General features: G+C 39.7%; 1 protein-coding gene across 1 annotated transcript in view; it reads left to right on the top strand.

Annotated features, from left to right (window-relative positions):
* The window catches only part of COL4A5 (collagen type IV alpha 5 chain), an 89873-nt gene that overhangs the window by 30542 nt on the left and 34693 nt on the right, over positions 1-24638 (top strand). Inside the window, exons 3-22 of the mRNA XM_072876693.1 lie at positions 5724-5813; positions 7096-7140; positions 8458-8502; positions 8608-8670; positions 9453-9506; positions 10234-10260; positions 13195-13275; positions 14319-14381; positions 14945-14980; positions 15079-15120; positions 15226-15318; positions 17523-17576; positions 17683-17739; positions 19986-20030; positions 20131-20184; positions 20363-20404; positions 20874-21006; positions 21807-21980; positions 23185-23268; positions 24472-24564. Coding sequence (XP_072732794.1) covers positions 5724-5813; positions 7096-7140; positions 8458-8502; positions 8608-8670; positions 9453-9506; positions 10234-10260; positions 13195-13275; positions 14319-14381; positions 14945-14980; positions 15079-15120; positions 15226-15318; positions 17523-17576; positions 17683-17739; positions 19986-20030; positions 20131-20184; positions 20363-20404; positions 20874-21006; positions 21807-21980; positions 23185-23268; positions 24472-24564 — 1375 coding nt within the window. The remainder of the gene's footprint in view (positions 1-5723; positions 5814-7095; positions 7141-8457; positions 8503-8607; positions 8671-9452; positions 9507-10233; positions 10261-13194; positions 13276-14318; positions 14382-14944; positions 14981-15078; positions 15121-15225; positions 15319-17522; positions 17577-17682; positions 17740-19985; positions 20031-20130; positions 20185-20362; positions 20405-20873; positions 21007-21806; positions 21981-23184; positions 23269-24471; positions 24565-24638) is intronic.

The raw sequence follows: 24638 nt of genomic DNA on the forward strand, positions 1-24638 counted from the left end.
CTGGATGATGATTGGGTTTTAAATAAATATTGCTTGGCACTTTTGAGATTAACCTGCTTTAGTGCTTAAAAGCTAGTTCATGAGTAGAAGCTAGCTAAAGAAATAAACAAATATGATAAGCACTGCACAAGGAGCAATTTCTAAGACAAACCAGTAAGACTTGTACATTATTGGGCTGGTTTTACCTCAGCTGAAAATGAGATCCAGTGATGCTGATAAGATCAGCTCTACAGAGACTGGGGAGGAGGAGGAGGAGGAGGGTGGTACTGAATCTCAGCTGCTCCAGCTGATGAAGACTGAGAGCCAAGGGCTACAGCAAGCAAGTGGCATGCATCTTAGTCACTAAGAGGGCATGTACCCCAAGACTACTGTGGTTTTGCTTTAAAGTGGTAGTACATGCTGCTGCTGAAATAGGCTTTCACACCTTCCCTTAGCTAGGTATTCCTATTTCTCCTCTGGGGCTTGTGTGGCCATGTTCAGAGCTGTCAGTGAACTGATCTCACTGGAAACAAGTTTCTTTGTAAGCTAGGTTAGTTATCAAGCTGATCAGTTCCTTCATGCAAGTTATGTTGCAGCACAACTATTTTTGTAGCTGTGATAGAAATGTGTGGCTTAAGGTGGGAGGGACCATGTTTTTCACAGCACCGAAGACGCAATTTACCCTCAAAATAACTGCAAATACATTATGCTATTTCTGATGAGCAGGATGGTTGGGTTCTACCCATTCAAATTAAGTTAAATTCATTAAGAAACTGTTCTTTAGTTATTAAATATGGTTAGTCCATGGCCTTTTAAAGGAGAACTTCAGAAGATGCCAAGTTTACTGGGTTTGTTGATCACAACGTAGGGGGTGCAACTCCAAAGACTCACACAACTGGGTTGCAAGTTCCTAATGTACGACCTCATACAAACTTGGTGCTTGGGATTCTGGCAAGAACAGCTTGTAATATCTGAGCTCTGAAGGCATTTCAGATACTTTGCCTTTGTATGCAGATACAAGAAATCCATACCCGTTACAAAGAAAGAATATATTATTCTTGGACTCTTTGGATATAGGTGCTTGGAGCTCTGAGTCTCAGAAGAAAATTATCAGTGTATGTCCTCAAGATCCCCATTTGCTTCTGCCTTTATCATGGCAAAATTTAGTACAGATGTGACCCAAGCTCAGCTTTTCTTTTCACTGTTGGATACACATTGCGAAGAAATAGTTAAAAATTCTCAGATTTTAATCACTTTGATAAGAGCAATTACATGATCGATGTCTATGCTTCATAAATGTTGGCCTGAACTGCACTAATGTGGCCTTGTATTCTGAAAGGTTTACAATGCCAGCAAATGACCACTGACCATTAAACTTCGACTGTTTCATCTTACAAAAGAAGTCACAGATGATATTCTGAAGAAATTTTATGTATTTTGAAGAATACGGGTCGTACGAGAGGAAATTTCTTCATTGCATTAAACTATATCTTTAACACTACTGTTAGTGGCTGGTTGGTGTGTTTGTTTTGAATGAGGTCTTGATTAGATACTATAGTTCTGATTCTGTTAAGTTAGTCAGCGTTCTTCAAGTTGAGGAAGAATTTATGTTGACCAGTATTAGAATGTGAGGCAGCTGTTATTTTCACCCTATCATTTAGAAAGGGAGAGAATAATATGGCTGTCTGTTGCCTCACTTCCATGCTGTACATCTTTTAATGTTACTACAGATGTTTATACATGAATCTAGTTTTAAGTAGCCAGCCATAGTTAACTGTCTTTAGACTCCTTCTCATGTTCACTGCTTTTCATAAGGGCAGGAAGCAAATACATGCCCCTATTGCCAAACGTTACAGCCAGGCTCTTACATGTATTTAGGCATCAAAATGGACTGTCCAACTACTGCTTTCCTGAATATTTTTTTGTTCCTTCTTTTTTTTGAAGTCTTTTTTTTTTTCCACAAATATATCACATCTGTGTAAATAAATATCATGGTTTCTCTCCCTATAATTTCTATTTATAAATATTTAAATTTCAGGAACAAATTCTAGAAATGTAAATTGTGCATGCATTAAAACTGCATCTATCCCTGATTTCTTAAATACTTGTGAACTATTATTAGAGTATGTAGAACTATGCCAAATTTTTCTGTATACCTGTTTAATTGACTATATCTTGCTGCAGCTTAAAGCATAATTTTAGGGTGTTTCTCAAATGTTTTTTTTTCTTCCTGTCCCCCAAGCAGCAGTCATGTTCAAGCTTATAAGCTGATAGTTTTCTCTGTAGCTGATTGAGGGCAATTGCATTGCCAGTTACTCTGGATTTATCACTAAATGAGATCAGAACCTGACTCCTCGCCCATCCCCCAAGGAAATGATGGTTTATAGCTGATACATCTTTATTCTGCTATGGAAACAATCCTGTACTTTCAGGACTGGAAGATGAGATCCGAGTTGGCCTAAACTTTTCCTATTTTTGTTTCTTTTCAGTAGCTTCTCGTCTGAAACAAAAAGTATCCAGACTTTCTCAGTTCTTTCAGTGTAAGCGAAACTGGCTAGTGACTGTCAGTTTTTGCATCTATAAGAAAATGCATTGCACACTACCCAGGGACTTCAATCTCTTTATATCCCCGAAGATATAATGTCCTTTTTTGGCACTGACTTTTTGCAGAAGACTTTTTAAATGTCTTTTCAGTCTCGGTGTGTTCTTGCAAGGCAGCAGGCAGTTTTTTCCTGGCAAATTTGTAGCATTGGAATCTTTATGAGAAGAGTATGGTATATGTAAGGTGTGCAGTAGGAAAAGTCTGGAGGCAGAAGCAATGTCTGAAAACTGTTCTCACTTATGGAATCTTTCTATACACTATTGAAGTAGAAGACAATAAAAAAAATCCCCCCAACGTCATCTGTTTTCCAGAGAGCTGGATCAACTTGGTTTCTCGCCCTACCCAACTTGCCCGCATTTCTTTCTCCAACCAATTTTTTTCATCAAAAATAGTGATTATAGTGCAGCTATTTCCTCTGTAGTTAGTTTCATACAGTTCCCTTGGAAAGTGTCTGGTGTAATCCCTCAGCTGTTCCCAAGTGTAGTCCTTCACATCATCTGTTCACTCTTGCGGGTAATTTGCTGATAAACTCCACAGGAATTGCTCTGACAACAGTTTCCTCATGCAAGGCGCTCATTGTTGCTGCTCGCTTTCAAAGTGGTCTTGGAAAATACTCATTTCATAGTTTCAATAGCGAAGTTTACTCGCAGCATCTGTTGCCTCCTGTATTTCTCTTGCTTAACTGTTTGGCTTCGTATGTTTTTCTTGCTTTAAAGGCCTTGGCTTCCCAGTTCTGTGACTGCTTAGAGTGGAGACCTCAGAGTAGTTGCATTTTAGAGAACAGTTCTTCAGCCTCAGATGACACACAGGGCCAACCCTCTGCTAAAAGTCTGTTCTAGTAACCATTTGCAGATGTTACTTTCTCTAACAAAAATGTGAATGTGTGTGACCAAGATGAAATTAGTAGGCACTGTGTAGCCTAGCTAGCACCTGACCCAGCTGACACACCTGTGTATAAGAGGCACGTTTCCTTAGTGTGCAAAGACAGTTCTTGCCAGAGCTTGCTCCGAAGTCTGGCTCTGTCTAATGTTTTCCTTATCTGGCACTCCCAAATTCCTCATTCTCTCTCCTTCAGGGACACACTAACCCTTTCATATCCTGGCCTGAGATAGGAACACTCCTCCAGTCTTGCTTATCAGATGAGGTAGCAGGCCAGCTCTATAGCTCCATGCAAAAGTACAGCCTGGCACTTTGTGTGCAAAAAGACAGTCTGGACACTGACTGTCAAACTTAAGCTAGCCTCAATTTATGATGCAATTTCAGCATTTCCACAGGGGAGAAAAGATGTCTATCCTGTATAAGAGAGCAATTTGTGACCTACAGTAAAAGAGGAGTATGTTTACATTTTAATTAATAGGAAACCAACTTTAGCAGACCAGTTAATGAGCTGTCAGTTGCTATCCAAGGAATCCTTCTGAGTCTCACTGTATAGGTAGGACTAAGTACAGCTTAGTTGTTTTTTCTGTAAGGTTGCAGCTCTTGCTTGCACACAGCCTTTAATCTCTCATGCAAAAGGTTTTCCTCTTGTGTTTCCAAGGAAGCAGTATAGCAAGTACTGGAAAATAAGGCAGGAAGAGAAGCCCTGTTACTTTCTCTGAAAATTTTTCTGAGATCTCAGCATCTTGTAAATGTTTTGAATGCAACTTGTAAGTTCCTGCCCCCCACAGTGGAATACAGAGCACCTACCTAAGCAGTACAGTGAAAAAATTAGGATTTAAGAATGAGACTTAACACTGCTGTTATGCTCAGCATACAGCTGCCTATAGCACATGGAGGGGAGATGAGCAAAGCCTTAATATTGCCCAAGTTCCTAGAGAATGCCATAGCTGGTAGACTGCCAGACAATAGATGTGGGAGTTAGTACTCCCATTCTGAAGTGGTGCAAGAAAATAAAAATTCAGGATGAAATGGTTTAAAGAGAACGTGCAGAAGCCTGCACAACTCTAACCTAGTGATTAAGGTGCTTGTTAGGATGGGATGTTTCTTTGGCAGTTCCTGTAGTTGTTGTGAAAAAATAACTGGGGTAAATAAACAGAAGTGTTTTTGCAGGTAGGAACCAAACCTACCAACCAAACCAAACCTATCTGTAGAGCAATAAGGAATAATGCTGAAAAACTGCCTGTTTCATAAGCAGTTATATATACTGGTTGATGTAACAGAGCTGTAGAAAATATCTGTTTACGTAATTTAAAAGTGTACCATAATATATATATGCACAAAAAGGTGTATGTATTCTGATATTTCCTAACTTTTCTGTACCAATTGAAACCTTAATACTTACTGATTTTTGTGAATTTATGACATACAAGGAATAAAAGTAAATATTTTATGAATTTGCAGCTATGCGTATTCTGAAACTGCAGGTAAGTGACGTTGTTAACTTACACTAACAAGTTAGAGGGTGGTATATGATGGTATATGGTATTTGTTACACTACTGATGGACTATCATAGCTAATCATTGCATAAATATTTAGCAAAATATGGTTGCTGCTTGCGAGCTTACAATTTTAGCAGGAGGTGATGGACAAAAGTAATAAGAAACCTTATTTCTTTGCTGTCTTGTGTCTGTCTCACTTGATTTAGATTGTAAGCACTTTGGGCTGAAACTCTTTATGTTCTGTATTTGTACAGTGTTTAACCTACAGTGCATGACCAGCATCTTAGTTGCTTTGATATTACAAATGACAATCTTGCAACTGTGAAATAATAAACAATAATCACAGTATAGCAGCAATCTACACCCTTCTGAGAGTTTTTATAGGTATTGCAGCAGAGATAAGTTTTTGAGAGAGACTTAGTAGCTAATAAAGCTATGTTTTTATAGGAAGGGGGGAGACTTCTATGTATTTAAGCAGCATAGGAGGAACAGATGGTTGAATTATTTTGGTAAATAGGTGGCTTAAATACTGGATAAACATCCTATGAAACATGTTTAAGTGGTGCAATTAAAGGCAATGTATGTGTATGTTCAGGAATTTCTGTAGCTAAGCAGGTGAGATGTTTAATCACAGTGTTAGTTTGTTTGTCTCTGTGATGACTTCCTACAGGAAACCAGAAAGATAATGTGTTTTCTGAATTTTTCTATCATAACTTGTGCTTTTGTCATGCTACACGTCCACCACCACATATTCTTTTTGTAGGGTGAAAGAGGATTCCCAGGCTTGGAAGGACAGCCAGGTTTGCCTGGATTTCCAGGACCTGAAGGACCACCTGGTCCAAGAGGCTCAAAGGTAAGTCCCAATTCACTTGAATAGCATGCAAATGCGAGGTAGTGTTAGCTTGCTTGTAGTGCTGATCTTAAATTGTTCCAGAAATCTTGACTATCATTGGTTTAATAATGAAAATCTTCAGATGTTGGGATATGACACAGATATTTTGGTTGGTTGGTTTGAATAGCCAACCAGAGCAAAAGATTGCTCTAGGTTTCCTATTCTTCACCTACACACGTGCTTGCAAGCACTGCATGCGCATTTGTATCCTTTCACTGGGTACTGCAGATTAAGGTCAAAGAACACGTTTGGCAAGGCACTGTAATGTAGTTTTATTAGTCCTTGCAATCATGCACTCCATCGCTTAGTTCGCTGATAAGAGTGGTGTTCGGCTGTCAGCTGCCTGGAGGGGTCCCACCACACAGGTAAGCTGTTGTTTGCACCTTGTGGCATTCCTGGGCTGGTTTTGGTGGGGCAATGTAAATGAAGGCCTCATTGAACCTATGCAGAGACAACTAAGGAACGCTCCTTGCTGTCCCTGGAGGGTTTCAGTTTATTTTTATTTGCTACTGAATTACATCATTACGCTCAGATGGTGTAATATAGTATTAAAATGTTGAAAAGCCTTCCTCTGAATGCATTTATATTTAATATACACAAGATTATCCAGGATCTGCTGTTTCTTTTGCAAATGCTCACAGTATAAACTAACAGAAGCACATCAAAAAGAAGCAAATTAAAAAATAGGTAGGTGATAAGAAAAAAATGAAAGTCTACACTAAAAGAAAAGATTAATTGGATATAACAAGAGTGAAACAACAGAGGGCTCTCGGACTAGAAACTTTGATTATATTTTTATTCCATAAATGCCTTTTCTTCTCAAGACTTTGATACGAAGTTCTGTATTATCATAACACAAAATAATAAATAATGGTACAGTATCATTCACATTTAATCTGTATATCTTGTTTTGCCCACAAGAGGTCACTGTAGGATATTTGATGAAAGCACATGACAGGTATCTGCTTACAAGCAATCTTAAATAGCTTTCATTTTTTTAAAAACATTTCCTCTAAGTCATGGTTTATCAGCCATAACAAATACTTTTCAATTCAAAGTTCAATGCCCAAAATAAAATAATTTTGAACCCTTTACTCAGGAAATGACAACTAATATAGCTTTTAGTCCACTTACTATAATCACGTAGAAGAAATTTTATCAAGCTTACAGTTTAATTTGATAGAAGGGCAGACTGAAAACTTGAGTGTGTGTTTTTGTTTGTTTATTTGTTGGGTTTTTTTAGGGTGATGATGGACTTCCAGGGCCTATTGGACCCAAAGGAATCAGAGTAAGTAATGGTGCAGTTTTAGATATTGGAATTATGGATAAAGACTGCCAGGTATTGAGTGGGTCCTCACACAAGTGGTGATTTATGGCGGGGGTGGGGGTGGTGGAATTAACTTAAATCTGAAGAGTAATTTATCTACCAGCTAGAAGAGATGGTATTACTTTTTATAAGTAACATAAGATTGCATGAGTAATGCAATCTTAGGTATTGCTTGTGTTACTTCCATAAACTCATTAGGGAGAGTAGCCCCAATACTTATTTGATCTGTTTTGCTATACAGGATCTAAACACTCTCCAGTAACTTTGCTTCAATTTATTCTGAAGTAGACACAGTATAGGTAGGGTCGATATGGGAGAGGTTGATTTGTCTGGAAATCCTTTAGGTTTTGTGCCTTTGCTTTTTCTTTTTGTCAGACCCCTCAGATGGTGCCAATTGATGCATCTCTGACTTCAGTGGGACACATCCATTTTCCACACCATGAGTGTTCATTTATGTCCTGGTTTTGGCTGGGATAGAGTTAATTTTCTTCCTAGTAGCTGGTATAGTGCTGTGTTTTGGATTTAGGATGAGAATAATGTTGATAACACACTGATGTTTTAGTTGTTGCTAAGCAGTGCTTACACTAGTCAAGGACTTTTCAGCTTCTCATGCTCTGCCAGGTCCACAAGAAGCTGGGAGGAGGGGGCACAGCCAGGACAGGTGACCCCAACTGGCCAAAGGGCTATTCCATACCATATGGAATCATGCTCAGTATAGAAACTGGGGGGAGTTGGCCAGGGGGCAGCGATGGCTGCTCAGGGACTGGCTGGGCATTGGTCAGCGGGTGGTGAGCGGTTGCATCACTTGTTTTTTCTTGGGTTTTATTCCTCTCTCTGTAATTGTTTTCCTTTTTGTTATTACTACTACTACTACTATTATTATTATTATTTTAAACTGTTCTTATCTCAACCCACAAGTTTTCTTACTTTTGCTCTTCCGATTCTCTCCCCCATCCCACCAGGGGGGAGGGTGAGCAAGCGGCTTTGTGGTGCTTGGTTGCCAACTGGGGCTAAACCACAACAATTTATTTTCTCTATATATCTACATACTATTACTTTAGTTGTTCTGTGCTGTCTTCTCTATGTTTTTGTGGATATTTCCCTGAAAGAAGGGTAAGAACCTTGATGGCTGTCCAGCACGGCATTCTTTTTTTACAGGTGATTCAGATGTTTCTGTTTTTCTTTACTTATATATGCACAAATAGGCTACGTTAATAAATCCTTTTGCACATCCATTTGTACCATGCTGTTTAAAACATGTGGTTAATTTCCTTCTAGGGACCGCCAGGGCTTCCAGGATTTCCAGGAACACCAGGACTTCCTGTGAGTAGGAATGGGCTGTATAGATAAGAATCTGTTCCGTTTTGTCTTTCAGGCCCAGAAGAGCATCCTACAAGCTAACTCTTCTTCCTCTTTTCCACTTTAAAGGGATTACCAGGACAAGATGGGCCACCAGGACCTCAGGGTATACCAGGATGCAATGGAACTAAGGTGGAATCCCTTTAAAATTCTTAACAATGCAACAATAATATGATAAAGAATTCTTGTTCTCCTGGCTTTAGCCAATAGCTTTAGTTTATTATGTGTGCAGTACTTGATGTTACTGAGCTGTGCAGGCAATTCCAAGATCATTCAGACTTACACACACATCTGAGAGAAGGGGTCATGGTCTGGTACTTAAAGCACAAGTTTTGCCAGAAATTGCCAGCACCAAGACGTAACATTTATACTCTGCAGCCAATGTAGTTAAATTCTTTGTTCTAATCCTTAATTTTACAGCTAACAACTGAGAGGAGTGTCTGATAATTAGATCATATACTGCATCTCATCTTTGTAGTAGACTCTTGCTACCAAGGAAAACTCATTACCTTAACAGTGGGACTTTTTAATTATTAATTTTTAATAATATTGCATTGAAAATACTGATTCAGTATCCTTGTTGGAAGGAGTCACTTTCATTCTAACATGTTACTTAGCTTCAGGTAATGATCTTTCCATGAGAGAAGTTGATCTTCTATAGCACTGTGTGTGTTTTCCATCTCTGTAGTATAGTACTTTGCCCGGAAGTATGTGGAAATACCTGAATGTGGAAAGTTCTGTTTCAATCAGCTGTGTAATTTAACAAACCGTTTATCCTATAGCTTGTTGCAATACAATTTGCTACTCTGGAGTCATAAGCTAACAATGAAACTGGACTTTTCAGTCAAAATTTGTTTATCTGGTTTTGTTATGTTTTGGTTTGGTTTTGGCTAATCATTTTCTTCATCCCTAAGGGAGAGCGTGGATTCCCAGGCAGCCCAGGTTTTCCTGGTTTACAAGGGCCTCCTGTAAGTAAAAGATTTCCGGGTCAGCTACCTGTTATCCACTGAGAGACTTGTACTTAGATCTGTGAAAGATCAGATAGGTATCGGCCTCTTTTTGCAGTTGGTCTTTTAATAAATAAGAATTTTTTTTTTTTTATGGTTAATCACAATATCTTAGATGTCCAATAAAAGAGTGAGCTTTTCTGCTGCATGCTGTGGTAAAGCTAATAAAAAGCCCTTTGAATTCTCACATGCTGAGATGCTTTCCCACACCTGCAGAAAAATACAAATACATGCATATGTATCAGAGAAGTAAGATCTTGATACTGTCATCTGGTACATCTAAAGAGTCTTGCTGGTGATTAATGGAGCAGAAAAAAGAGACAGTGTAGGGTGTTTTCATTATAAAACATAAGGATGTACAGCAAAGTGACTGTCAGAACCAAAGTACAAACAGAAGGAAATGTAGTAGACAGGATGGATAATAGAAGGCAATAAAGAAACAAATTGCTAGGAAATGGATATGTAGTCCCTTTAATGCTCAGCATTCACTGTGAAAGTACTTCTCTGATTTTTCCATTTGATTCTGAAGATCATAAAAATTTTATTTTCTCCTGTTTCATATCTTTTTTTAGATTTCTCTCTTTAATGCCTGCCTCATGGTGTAGATCTGATTAGTGGTTTGCAAATAACGTACCAATGATGTATTTCTATTGATCTTTCTTTTATTTTTTGTTTCTTTTAAACAAAGGGACCTCCTGGTCTGCCAGGTATGAAGGTAAGTGTTCTGTACTCACACGTCAAAGTACTAACCAGGCGTGGGTGTGCAGTGTGATCTGGCATAAGTTACCTGCTTGCTTTTATACAAGACCATGTGCATCCATTGGAATCTAGAGTGACATTCTGCAGAAAGCTTAGTGTTTCTAGGCCACTCCAGTGCAACTAACCGGAAATTCTGCAGTGGCTTTACTCAATTTGGGTCAGTAGTTCCAGAAGTAGCAGGCTGTTTTCTGAAGCTGGTTTCCTTGGGAGTGTGAGGGACAGTGTCTGTGGGCATTGTGAGGCATCAAGTTAGCAAGATGCCTACGAACACCCAAATGCACCAGTAGTCTACCTTTGCATGCTCAAGAACACTACTAGAGACTAAGCAATAGTAACTTAAAACATCCAGTGAAGAGAATAGTGCAACGTCTTATGTTCCTTTTGGAAACGTGTTCTACTGTATAGATTACTACATAGATGGCTTTTTCTCCTAATGTAAATAGTCTCATAATCTGATTTTGGACCTTAAGGACATCTTTTATTTTGTAAGGGGTTTTTTGTCGTATCCTTGACCTATTCAAGCATGGCCCAAAACATTAGTTTTGGTTCAAATCTATTTGAAAGGAAACTTGACCCACAGAATTATTCCAATAAACTCTTGAGAGATTTGTTCATTGTTCTCTGATTACCCAGCCCCCCAAGTCGGGAGATAGGGACGGGGACCAGAATGGAGCCCCCATAATCCCAGGGGGAAATGGTTAGTGACCTGCTGCACCACTTAGACATTCACAAGTCTATGGGGCCTGATGAGATCCACCCCAGAGTACTGAAGGAACTCGCAGATGTGCTCACCAAGCCCCTTTCCATCATTTACCAGCAGTCCTGGCTAACTGGGGAGGTCCCAGTTGACTGGAGATTAGTGAATGTGACACCCATCTACAAGAAGGGCCAGAAGGAGGACCCGGGGAACTACAGGCCTGTCAGCCTGACCTCGGTACCGGGGAAACTGATGGAGCAGATCATCTTGAGTGCCATCACACGGCATGTAGAGGATAACCAAGTGATCAAGCCCAGCCAGCGTGGGTTTAGGAAAGGCAGGTCCTGCTTAACCAACCTGATCTCCTTCTACGACAAGGTGACCTGCCTAGTGGATGAGGGAAAGGCTGTGGATGTTGTCTACCTAGACTTTAGTAAAGCCTTCGACACCGTTTCCCACAGCATTCTCCTGGAGAAGCTGGCTGCTCATGGCTTGGATGGGTGTACGCTTCACTGGGTAAAGAACTGGCTGGATGGCCGGGCCCAAAGAGTTGTGGTGAATGGAGTTAAATCCAGTTGGCAGCCGGTCACAAGTGGTGTTCCCCAGGGCTCAGTTTTGGGGCCAGTTCTGTTTAATATCTTTATCAATGATCTGTACAAGGGGATTGAGTGCACCCTCGGTAAGTTTGCAGACAACACCAAGTTGTGTGGGAGTGTTGATCAGCTTGAGGGTAGGAAGGCTCTGCAGAGGGATCTGGACAGGCTGGATTGATGGGCTGAGGTCAATTGTATGAGGTTCAACAAGGCTAAGTGCAAGGTCCTGCACTCGTGTCACAGCAACCCCATGCAGCGCTACAGGCTTGGGGAAGAGTGGCTGGAAAGCTGCCCAGCAGGAGAAGGACCTGGGGGTGTTGGTTGACAGCTGCCTGAATATGAGCTAGCAGTGTGCCCAGGTGGCCAAGAAGGCCAATGGCATCCTGGCTTGTATCAAAAATAGCGTGGCCAGCAGGACTAGGGCAGTGATCGTGCCCCTGTACTTGGCACTGGTGAGGCCGCACCTCGAATACTGTGTTCAGGTTCGGGCCCCTCACTACAATAAAGACACTGAGGTGCTGGAGTGTGTCCAAAGAAGGGCAACGAAGCTGGGGAAGGGTCTGGAGCAGAAGTCTGATGAGGAGTGGCTGAGGGAACTGGGGTTGTTTAGCCTGGAGAAAAGGAGGCTGAGGGGAGACCTTCTTGCTCTCTACAACTACCTGAAAGGAGGTTGTAGAGAGGTGGAGGTCAGTCTCTTCTCCCAGGTAACAAGCCATAGGATGAGAGGAAATGGCTTCAAGTTGTGCCAAGGGAGGTTTAGACTGGGTATTGGGAAATTTTACTTCACCGAAAGGGTTGTCCAGCATTGGAACAGGCTGCCCAGGGAAGTGGTTGAGTCACCATCCCTGGAGGTATTTAAAAGACGTTTGGATGAGGTGCTTAGGGACATGGTGTAGTGGTGGTCTTGGTAGTGTTAGGTTTATGGTTGGACTTGATGATCTTAAAGGTCTTTTCCAACCTATACGATTTTGTGATTCTGAGAGGACAGCATAACACTGGTGCTGGGAAATTGTGACTATTAAGCTGAATTGTTTTTCTCAGCTCCTTTTCTTCCCCATTGTTTTAAACACATTAAAAAGCAAGGTGATCAGAACATATACTTTTAAAACAAACATTTTCCTTGAAATCAATAAGAAACTGTGCTTCAATATAGAACATGAAGCATGACTATTGTAACAGCATACTCAGCATTAATCTCATGAGGTGGGACATTGGAAAAAGCAGAATAAGCCTTTTTTCTGTTGTGTCCTATCCATTGCTTTCACATGGAGCTAGAATGTCTCTTTCTTTTGTGAAGCATTTGTATTTCAATCCCCTAATCTTTTGGCATTTAAATCAACACTGATATATTTGTACATATAAAAAGAGAGCTTTTAATAGTTGGTAGTTTAGCCATTTAGAGTCCTCCAAATATGCAAGGATCTCTCCCAAAAAGTTATTCTCGGAGAATCTAGTACTTATATTAAAGAGTGCTGCTAGGGTGTAGCATAAATCTGAATCTCTCAGAGTCTTAATAGGCACTATGTGTCCTTTGGAGTCAGAATGGTGATAAAGAATTGTAAAATGTGCTATTAATTAAAGTCAGCCCTTTTTCTTCTAGGGTGAAGCAGGTGAAATAATTACATCCTTGCTGCCAGGACAGAAGGGCGACCCAGGATTTCCAGGTCTTCCAGGGATACCTGTAAGTTGTGTAAAGTACTATTGGGCTGTGTTCTGCCAAAAAGATAACACAAAAAGTATTTGCATTACAGCACGATTGGAACATTTGGTGCTAGGGGATCCATAAGTTTATGTGGAGACACAGGGCTCACATTTAATGTACCTCTCGTTTATGGCTGGAGGGGAAGTAAGTGCTTCCATATTGCTCTTAATAGGGTGACCCACAGAGGCCAGAAAAGGTCCCCTGGTCAGGAAAGTGGTATCCAGCAGACAGCAGTACTCACAGTTACATACTTGCTTCTCTGTTTCCCCTGGCTGTTCCCCCTTCCTAGACATTCTCTGTATCAGTTCTGGAGTTCCTTTCCTGTCTTCACCCTGAGGTAAAGCAAGTAACATCTGCCTTTCTGGGCTGTAGCCACTATTTTGGATGGTGGGAAGAGAGGGTAATGTCTCAGCTGTTCTCCTCATGTTGCACCTTCTGAACAGTGTTTCTGTTCTCCCAGCAGTCTTCTGTGAAAACAGCTAGTGACTCCAGGCCCTGTGCTTCCCCACTGAGCCATTCATTGCTTTAGTGGAAGAACAAGGGGAGCAAAAAATGAGTCTATCGGACTGGACAGAAGCCAGAGACTCCCATTTCCTGGTACAGAGAGGCAAGCCCCAGGCTATTCTGACCAGACTGAGCCTGTTAGCATTTCTGTTCCTCTGATCTGTGCTTCCCTATTGTCTGTTTCTGGCTGAGAGGAATCACAAATACAAAGTGTTTTGTTGTTCTCTCTCAGTGCATGAAGAGAAAGAAAGCACAAAAGTAGTTCAAAACAAACAAAAATCATTCCCTTATCCAAGCCAAAGAGATGTATTGATGTTGAGAGCAGAACACTCCTAACACGATGTACACTCCTTTAGGCCTTTCCACAAGGACAGATTGGTAGGTTAGTGGTCAGCTACTTTAATTTGACGTGTATGGGGTGCCAGCTGTTGGGTTTTTGTGACCTTGAAGGTCTCACCTTTTTTTTCTCTCCCCATAAAAAGTTGCCTCTCTCATAGCCTCCTCCACTTTCTCAACAGGGCCCACCCGGTGCCATGGGAATACCAGGTCCAATTGGCCCTCCAGGGCCCCCAGGTTTGACAGTAAGTTGCTTTACCCATACAGTGTTAAAATGGGGCAGTTACTTCTTTGTTTCATGTCCTCAGAGGCAGGTCAGTAAAGTGCAGAGATCTTGGTAGTCAAGACTTGGTATGAAGATAACAGCAACCATGCATTCAGTCCACCCTGGAGCTGCCACTATGCATATTTAAATGTGATACATTTGAAACACTCAGCCTGTTCCCAGACCTCTTTTTGCTTTAAATCAGGCTGAATCTTTGTGCAGGCTCCTTATTTGTGTGAAACCTGAGGGACAAGATTTAGCTTATTTAGACCAGGATGATTCTTCCCTTAATCTTTAGTACCTGACTGTTTAATTTTATTAGACTCTCTCACTTAAAAGAACAACTACATTTTTACATATTTGTGAAGTTGAATAGCATGAGGAAGAGCTCTCAGAGGAAGGCAAGGTGCCTTGTCAACATGGGTATAATGCACAGGAGTCAAAGTAGCAACATTGTTGTTTTTGTTTTGTTTTTTTTCTTCTACAAAGGGGCATGTAAAGTGCTTGGAAATTACTCTTTTTGTTTGTTTCCTTTTTTAATAGGGACCTCCTGGTCCACCAGGGCTGCCAGGACCTAAGGTATTTTCTTTCCCTCATTGATGGTGGTGGTGGACTGTTTTGTTTTTCTTTCTGTTCATTTGTGACTTCTAAGGGCTGATGAGTTATACTTTTTGCAGGGTAATATGGGTTTGAATTTCCAAGGACCCAAAGGTGAAAAAGTGAGTAGGTGATAATGATATTTTTGCTTATTACTTTCAAAATACTTATGCATGCCATTTTGGCTTGTATTGCCTGTAACAAACTGCCATCTTCTTGCACATTAGGGTGAACAAGGTCTTCAGGGACCTCCAGGGCCACCAGGACAAATTGGAGAACAGAAGAGACCAAATGACATTGAGTTTCAGAAAGGAGATCAGGTGAGTGGGAAACTATATCCATCTGCAGTGAGCATGTGATCAAGCTGCATAAATGCTCACATCCTGCTTACTGCACAGGTTTTATTATTTTTTCAAAGTACCAACTGTTTCAGACCTGAGTACTTTTCCTTTAATAGAAGGCAGGCCAGTCACGTTAGGTCAGTTACTTCCCTTAGTAAAAATAACTATTCTTAAGAAACTCTTTTAAGTGAAGTTCACAGTAACAGTAAAAGCAGTTACAGTATTCTCATTCCTTGGAAGACCCAGACTGGGATTTTCAAAGCTCTCTGGGGATTCAGATTCCCATTAATTAACCAGCTATGTCATCCATTGTGAAGAGGTCTTTCAAAAATTTTAACTCAATTTCTTTTTTTTTTCTTTTTTTTCCCTCCTTTTTTTTTTTTTTGTCATTAGTGATGCCCCAAGATCTTTCTTCCTTGTGGTCTGAATAAAGTGCTTTCCCTGTTTCTGCCCTCTCAAAAGTAAATGTGAAGCCATAATATAATAGTAAGCTCAAACTGTTGGTTTGATTTGTATGGATCCTTCCCCACCCATAAATGTCAAAAAGTCCTTGGAAGAGTTGCCATTTTTGAAGTTACTACATTTTTTCCTTTTTTCTTCACTGGGGAACATTTCACAGTACCATTTGATTCTGGGTGCCAGTCATAGACAATCTGAGCAGCACCAGCAGGATCATGGGTGCCTGGATTTCATGTTTTATTTGAAGTTTCTGTGGTATTCTCAAATACCACCCTGAGTAATAGAAGAGTTGAGGTAGATACTTTGAGGCAAGAGTGGTGAGTGATCGTTCTTATGCTCTTGTTATTTTGCAAATGTCACTGTGGTAAGTGAGCTTTAAACTTTAAACTGTTAGTTTCCTCCCTCTGTATTTGGATCAGTTCCTTGCTTTCCACCTTTTCATCTTGGGAAATGTGTCAGAGAAGAAAGCTTTGGTACGCAGCAGTATTTTATTTTGGCAGGGTGTAGGACAATTCTGCCCTTCATCTTGATCAAAACCATTTGTTATCCTTCCATTCAGAAGAACATTAGGCACCACTAAGGCATTTCCTAGAGCTATCCACTGATGTACATTTGCAATGTGCAGTCATCCTAGAAAGGTCTCAATCTCTGGTTTTGTCTCTGTTTTACTGGATGGTAGGACAGAAGGTGAAGAGCAGCATTGTGTGTCTTTATAGTTCTAAGAAAACACAAGGTGACATTTTGACCACGCTGTAGTTGAAGCAAAAATTCATCTGACTTTATTAGGGTCAGAGTAATTTGCCTCTGTCATCAGGGATCTCTGAAGGACTAATTATACTGGCATTAAGTTATACAAATGTACAAAATAAAAGCATTGTAACTACATTCCTTTTAAAGCACTAAGACTTACAAACACAGTCTGAGTGCATTGCCTTTGACTAACATTAACAATGTTTTCAAAGTTTAAAAATTTGTTTTTATTTCAGCAAAGGTTATGCTTTGTACACAATCAGTAAAAAATTTCAACGTTATATGAAGTTCTGGTGTGTACCTCCACCTATGACCTCTGAATGAAAAATCAAGTGTATGGATGGGCTTGTAAAAGTCTGGGAGGCCTCCAAGAAAATAACAGAAACTCTGCACAGAAACCTTTTATGGATTCAATAGCCTGTAACTTTTCTTTAGGTTAATGGTGAAGAGATTTAAGAACTTCTACAAAGGTGTAACAAGACAAAATAGAAACTCTAACTTTAACTTTAGTTAAACCCTAACTTTAACACAGTGATCCTGTGATACTTTTCTCACGAACACACTATTGATCCTGATGGCCTCACAATTTCAGCAATTACCAGTAATCTAATGACTGTTACTCCTATAATTTCAGCAGGATCTGGCATTTGTTCTTTCTTTCTTTCCTTTTTTTCTTCCTGCTTTTTATTATTGTATAGCAGCTGCAGGCCACCAAACCAGCTGCTGCAGTGCACGCAGGAGGCAGTTGTGTCTTAGTGGAGTGAATCATCTAAATAAACAGGATAAGCAGTTAATAAAATTTATAGATGCACTTGAAGTTCCACACAAAGAAAGAATAAATATGATCCTTTACTGTTTATAGTACTTGGAAATCTGAATGACAGCAAAAAAAGATTCTATTTTTTAAAAAAAATCAACTGAGCTACTAGGGAGTGATGGCTTTAATCCTCTTTTTCTTTGCCCACGCTTGACAGGGTATTCCAGGTGATCCAGGCCCACCAGGACTTCCTGGGCCACAAGGTCCTCCTGTGAGTAGTCCTCTTTTAGTTCTTTTTTGTTGCATCTGTATCAGAACTGTAAATTCATTCTACTCTGGCTTGTGGGCTCAGTTTAAGATGACGTTTGTGTGTCCAGGGTCTTCCCGGTGGCGTAAAAGGTGAAAAAGGTGAGCAAGGAGAACCAGGCAAAAGAGTAAGTAGTCTGTTTAACCAAACATTTATCTTTCCAATCAGTGTTATCTTTGAGAATTAAGCAAATGTTGAATTCAGGTGGGGCCGTCAGCCTCTGGGTAAGAGACAACTTTTTTTTTTTTTTTTTTCCCTTTCAATAACCTGGCAAACTAGTAGATGACACATCTGATTCATAAAAGTGCTTCTAGCTGTGGATCTCTCAGTGCTTTCTGATAGAATTATCTACATGTAGATCTTAGTTTTGGGGGCAGGAGAAACTATTTTGAATTATGTTTTCTGGTTACGTGTGGAAACCTTCTTCAAAGTTGTTGGACTGCTTGACTGAAGCAGCAGTTTTAGTGTTTCCTTTTAGAGAGGGTCTTCATTCAGTTTGCTATGTACTGGGTTGCCAAGCAGCATGAGATTGGTATCTATTTAAGCTGGTCTATGTAAACTCGTTCTCAGTGGGTTTACTTGTGAGGTGAGTCAAGAAACCAAGTCTCTGAACACTGCATTAAGACCAAAAGTCCACTTGTCACTTCCCAAGAGACTACTTCAGTTTATGTGTTATCTGGGGAGGGGACGAGTCAGGATAGCTGCATCTGGGGATAGCATGAGTCACTTTGTTCCTGTCTAGACTCAAATCCATCCTGGAATTTAAATTTACTTGGATATCACAGCTCAGAAAAGCTGAGGAAGATCATAGAAGTGCTAAGAAATAGTATGAAAATAACATGGGCTGGACCAGCAAAGAAAAGACAAGCTGCTACCAGCTCAAAGCATTCTGTATTTTCACTTTCACAGCTACCGAACCCATAGTTTCATCAACATAATGGACCCCTTTGAAAACCAAGACACAAGTCTTGCTCAGGTTAATTGGACAATATATGGACAATATATAAACACTGTTTAGAAACATTTTGGTAATAGGTTTTCCAGTTTCCATAGGAAATAAATGCAATGGAAACAAATGTTTGGTATTCTAGATAAAATCCTCCTTAGCTGCTGAGATTTATAGGAGGGCTTTGATTTGCCTTCTTTAAGGAAAATAACAAACAAGGCAGATTTACAAAGTCAAAATTCTCATTGTATTTTGAGTGGTTTTTGAATTGTATTTTCAAGTTGCTTCTTTCTGCAAAAGTAAATGGGAACCACATAAATTTGCAAAGATCCAAAAGTACAGAAGTCCTGAGGGGACATGGCAGATGCCTTTTGCCAAAAGCTTGTTTACCACCATTTTTGTTTGTTTTTATTACTCTGAATTTGGGCATATTGTATACTTAAAAGTGCAGTTTTGTGATTAAGTTACTCTAAAGCTGCCTTTTAGGGCTCCATATGATTCTGTGTGGCTCAAACCCATTTCAGATATACTCATAAAAATGTCAGTATATGTAATCAAACAGGTAGTTCTGCAAATTCACAGGAAATCTTAAAACCTCATTTTTGAGAATCAGAACTCATCACTAATAATAAAGAATTCACAAATCACATGATACTCTAATACACTATATCTATGAGGTCTTATTAGCAACTTCTTGGTGATTGAGAGTTGATCTTGGCCCTGTGGTGAAACTTAATCACCTATTCTAGTTATGTTCTAGCAGGTGTCCCCCATACATACTGCTTCTGTAATGCTAACAATAGAGTTCGATTTGTCTTGCCCATTGAATGGTCTGGAGTAAAGGGGAGCTTGCACTACTTTTATTGTAGCAATGACAAATCTGTTCAGCAAGTATATATGGTTTTTAGAAGTCACTTCTTTGAGCAGAATTGCACTTTATATTTCTGTTGATACTATTCTTCAGAAAATTGCATTTGGTTTAAAGGATAGTTAAAATTCAAACACAAAAATGTTTGTATTTAATTTCACTGGTCACATTATACTAATTTCCTAATTAAATATAAAGTTCTAGTGTTTAGAGAGTTAGAATCTGTTTTCCAAATAAAGGATTTCTCTAATGTTAAAATAAAGGGAGTTATTAAGCACAATGAATCAGTAATAGTTAACTGGAGATCATTTTGTGCTGTATTTGCACAATGTTTCTTTGAGACTTGTCATGTTTTTGTGCTCTGGTTTTCAAAATGAAAACCTCAGTTTAGATAACTCCATTGATTATAGTTGGTTGCTATCTTTGAGGTATTTGTCACAAGGATTGCGTTCTAGAGAAAGTTTGGTTTATTGAAAAATGGGGAATAACTAACACTATTTCCATAAGAATTCTTCACCACTGAAGCATTTTATTTCAATACATGTTTATGTCTTTTAAGGGAAAGCCTGGCAAAGATGGAGAACCTGGTCAGCCTGGTAGGGATGTGAGTACCTCATACATTTCTAATCTAAGCAGACTCCTTATAAGCTTTTCTTCTGAAATGGAGAAGATCTGAGTGTGATTATCTTCCTCTTTTCTTGAAGGGTTTACCTGGTGGGCCTGGAATAAACGGTGCTCCAGGAAGACAGGGTGAAAAGGTATACCAGGTTTTTTGTCATTATTGCTATAGTAGCTTGAAAATCTGCCATCACTGAGTTCAGTTCTGGCTGAGTACTAATTGCATTGCCTATGCTGACACGATGTTGAGGAATCTTTGCAATAACTTTCCGTGTACTAATGCACAGTATAAAAAAATGCTCTTAATTTCATTGGTAGGGTGAAAAAGGTGACATTGGTCCCCCTGGTCCTCCTGGAATTGTAAGTTGAAAGATCCTTTCTTCTCTTTCTGCATTTGGTTGACAGTGTTGTCTCATCATGGTTCTTGGGTGACTGTGAGTCCCATCTCCAGGTATAAAAATAAAAGAACCAGTAAAGATTTAATATGTTCATTAATAGAAATGATTGTTTCCTTCTTTCAAGATAGATTCTGTGCTCTAGGATTTGCTAGGTTACAAACACAAGGCTAGACTATAACCTCAGACCAGCAGAAACTGAGTCAGCTTCACTGAAGCCTGTTCTAACCATGTTGGCTTGGCAGTAAAAGTGCTTCCTATTGGGGAGTGCTCTTTACTGGAGTTTTACCTGGTAATTCAGTGGAGCGGGAAAAGCATCCTGTCATTGGTGTAAAGTTCAAAGTATGTTGAACTTTTCCTCCCTCACATCTCTTTACCATTCCAGTGACTCTTTTCTTGGCAAGTTGTTTCACATGAACATGAAACATTTACAGGTCATTTCAAGACCAGGCATTGATGCAACAGTGGGACCAAAAGGTAGCAAAGGATTGCCAGGACTTCCAGGAGCCAAAGGGGAGCGTGGATTCTCTGGTAGGCCGGGCCCACCTGGCTTGCCAGGTTCTCCAGGTAGGAGTGCAAGCATTAAATTAAGTTGTATGCTGAAATGTCTGAATGGATATTTAGCTTCACAGTCTTTTCACACTCCTTTTGACAGATGGACTGAGCAGAAAGTGAAGGCAGAACTATTTAGAGTTACCTTTGAGTTTGAAGGGTAGTCCTTAGCTTATGGGGATAATATGAGGAATTCTGAACATTCATTGCCCCTGCTATGGTGAACAGAGGATGCTAATCATCAAGGCTGTCAAACGGTACTAGCTGAACGGTCTTAGGGGTAATTTATCTCATATCACTTACCTATAACATACATTATCCATTGCCTTACACAGAGAAAGTATTGTGTACCAGAAGTCTGGTACCTGGCCATCAAACCTAGTCCCTGCTGTACATTGGCCAGTACTAAAGGAGGAGATGATCTGAGTCTACAATGGGAGTGAGCAGTGACACCTGTATTTGCCTTAATACATGCACAGAGAACATTATGATTCTAATGTTACAGCTTGTAAATGTTCTTTTTTCTGTCAGTACTTCCTTTCATTAGTCCTGTTTTATTTTTTTTCCTTCGTAAACTTAGTCGTTGAGTCTCAGGTCAATTTTTCAAACAAAAATCTCTGAAAATGCAAAATGTACATATGTCAAACACTGCATATCAATGTGTAGTTTGATTGCATAAAAGAAATGTTATGGAGTACTTACATGGAAAGACAATCTTATCTGTAGCATGTTATTCATCGTATATCATTGTCATCCTTGCAAAAAACTGATTGAAACCTTTGAGCTATCAAGGAACTAAGTTCTTCCCATCTTAGGGATCACTACTGTTGGACCTCCTGGCCCACCTGGCTTACCTGGTGAGAGAGGACAGAAGGGAGATCCAGGTTTACCTGGTGTTTCTATTCCTGGGCAACCAGGACTTGATGGACCACGAGGACCTCCAGGACCACCAGGTCCGCCAGGGCCACCTGCACCATCAGTTCCTCCTGGTAAGTGATGACCACATAGACAGCAAGTAGAAGAGGCTGAACAGCTTTGACATTAATTCTTTTTTTAATTATTATTTTTTTTTTAATTCTACCTCCTAAGATGTAGTTTATCAGCAGCTGAAGCCCATGAGATTCCAACCTATTCATATACATTCTCCAAGTCACTCCCATTGCAAATCAGGACATTTGTTGGAGAACTCTAGCCTTAAGGACAATTACAGAATTTGGGAATTCAATGGTGTGAGCTGCAGTCTGGCTTTATCATGCCTCTTTCTACCTCAAGTGAGCCCTGCTGTGGCTCACCTGTGAGATTCAGCTAGACTGGAGGATAAGAAGTCTTGTCAGACTTGAGGGACCTTTGTGCTAACTCACACAATAATGACAGTCCTCTAGGGCCAGGCAGATTTGGCTCAGATGTGCAAAATTAAGTCTTTTTCTAATTTATGTTACATCCTATTTAATCCAACTAATAGAAGCTACATTAAAATTTGTGCATAAAGCAGGAGGTAACCACTTTGACACTGTCTTGAGTAAATTTAGCTTTCATGGTATGATCTAATAAATGCTTGGAGGAACTATTCCCTACTAAGAGTTGTGATACCAGGAGAGTCAAAGGACTAATTTTTCACAGAATTCCAGTTTAATTTGATAAATATTCTAGTGTGTAAACCACACAAAATTAGCATGGGAGTGGACACTTTGGATGAAGGCTCTTAGCTCCTTTTTGGTATAAGGGAAGTAGGCAATGGGAGATGGAATATGAGAACTGGAAAGCTGTAGTGGAGAGGGGCTACCACAGTTCAGGGAGGAACTTAGTGTCTAGATGGCATTGGCATCTTAAGTCCCCTCACTCTGATGATATTTCATACACATGCTTTTATGATATGAGGCTGAATAGCAGAATGTAGTGTAGAAGTGGAAGTGTGTAGGCTGTGGGAAGCAGTGGGAGATAGTTGAGGTTGTGAAGGGGAACTGATGATTGTTGTGTAATATCACTGATTGTTTCCTTTTGAGTTTGGATTACATTGGTGGGTTTTCATTAGCAGTCCTCTGAATTGCCAAAATGTTTGGTCTGTGATTGTGTGGGCATACTAGAATATCCATGCAAATACTAGGAAGTACATTTTTATACTGAATACATGTATTCAGTGCTGCTGTCAGTCTAACACAAATTGATCATTAAACCTCTCCCGATTCTCCTTAGGTGAAGGGTTATGTGAGCAGGGGCCGCCAGGTCCTCCAGGAATTCCAGGACAACAGGGCTTTACGGGGGAGCGAGGCCAAAAAGGTGCGGTGTCATGGCTATCTTGTTTTTGCTCTTTTTGTTAAAGCTTGTTAAACAGTGTAAAGCCTGCATTAAATAAGGATAAACAGTGTCTCTTCCCAGTAGGGTTGAGTGGAGATATTTTCTGTTTCTGAGTAAGAAAGCTGTTTTCTTTGGGCGTAAGATAGTCCCTCATCCAGTGTTAAAGCACAGGAATCTCAAAGTGACTGAGGGTACAACCAATGCTAGTGCCTAGCATGCATCATGATTAGAGTAAAATGGAACTTCAGGTTTATGAGTACCTCCCAGGTAGACAGAACCTAAGTGCTTTGTAACAGCAGTTGCCAACTCTATGTGGAAAAGTTTTATACTTACTTCATTAATAAATTTGACAGTTTTTATGGAAAGCAACATTGAAATTATAAATGCAAGATTCCTAATTTGAGTTGGTCAATCTACAATTAGTTTGTTTGGTAAGCAAAAGAAAGACATCTTTAATGTGTATCCTTGTTTCCAAAAAGACAACCTTGCAATGAGGATGCTGATATGGGTAAGTGAGAATCTTTTCCTAGCTCAACCATGGACATCCTAGATGACTTTGGGCATCTCACTTAATTTTGTACTCCTTGCAAACAGAATTCTCTCTTTCTCATCGAGATTGTAAGGATTAATTAATTAACCTAAATGAAGTGCTTAAATACTACATTGACAAATGTCAGAAAAGTCTGTATGTGAAAGAAATTCCTAAGCTTCTTGAAACCATTCTTTTTTTTTTTTTTTTTAATGAAACATTCCCAGTATTTATTTTGCACTCTTGGAGTTTAATTAAAGTTTGGGATTTCGATATATGTGTTTTAGAGTTGTAGTTTGAAGTGTCAAGTACCTACTTTAGAAGAGGACTCTTTTGCTGAGAAAAAAAGTCCACAGCTTTATTTTTCATTATTGAAAGCTTTTTTTTTTTGTTTTAATTTATTTTGCACTATCCTAAATAAATTCTAATCATATTTTATATTGGTTGTCTGACTCCTAGCAACCAAAAAGCTTCAGTTTGGCTTTCATGGGGGAAGTCTTCTAATATTTAAGCAATTATATAATTACATAAAACAGTCATTTTGGACTTGATATTATAGATCAGTAGCAAGGAAACCATCGCTGTTATTCTGAATTGTTTTAAAGTTTTCTAAGATCTGATGCTCAAGTATGCTTTTTCAATGCAAATCTTTTTAGGTGATCAAGGAGACACATGCTTCAATTGCATAGGAACTGGAATAACTGGGCCTCCTGGGGAGAGAGGACCACCAGGACCTCCAGGTAGTCCAGGTAAGGCTGTAATCTTCACTATTTTGCTTAATATATTCTATAAAGTCACTTTTGTATCTGAGTATCTGTGTAAA

This window comes from Ciconia boyciana, chromosome 12 (assembly GCF_034638445.1).
Source record: "Ciconia boyciana chromosome 12, ASM3463844v1, whole genome shotgun sequence".
NCBI classification, from domain to species: Eukaryota; Metazoa; Chordata; class Aves; order Ciconiiformes; family Ciconiidae; genus Ciconia; species Ciconia boyciana.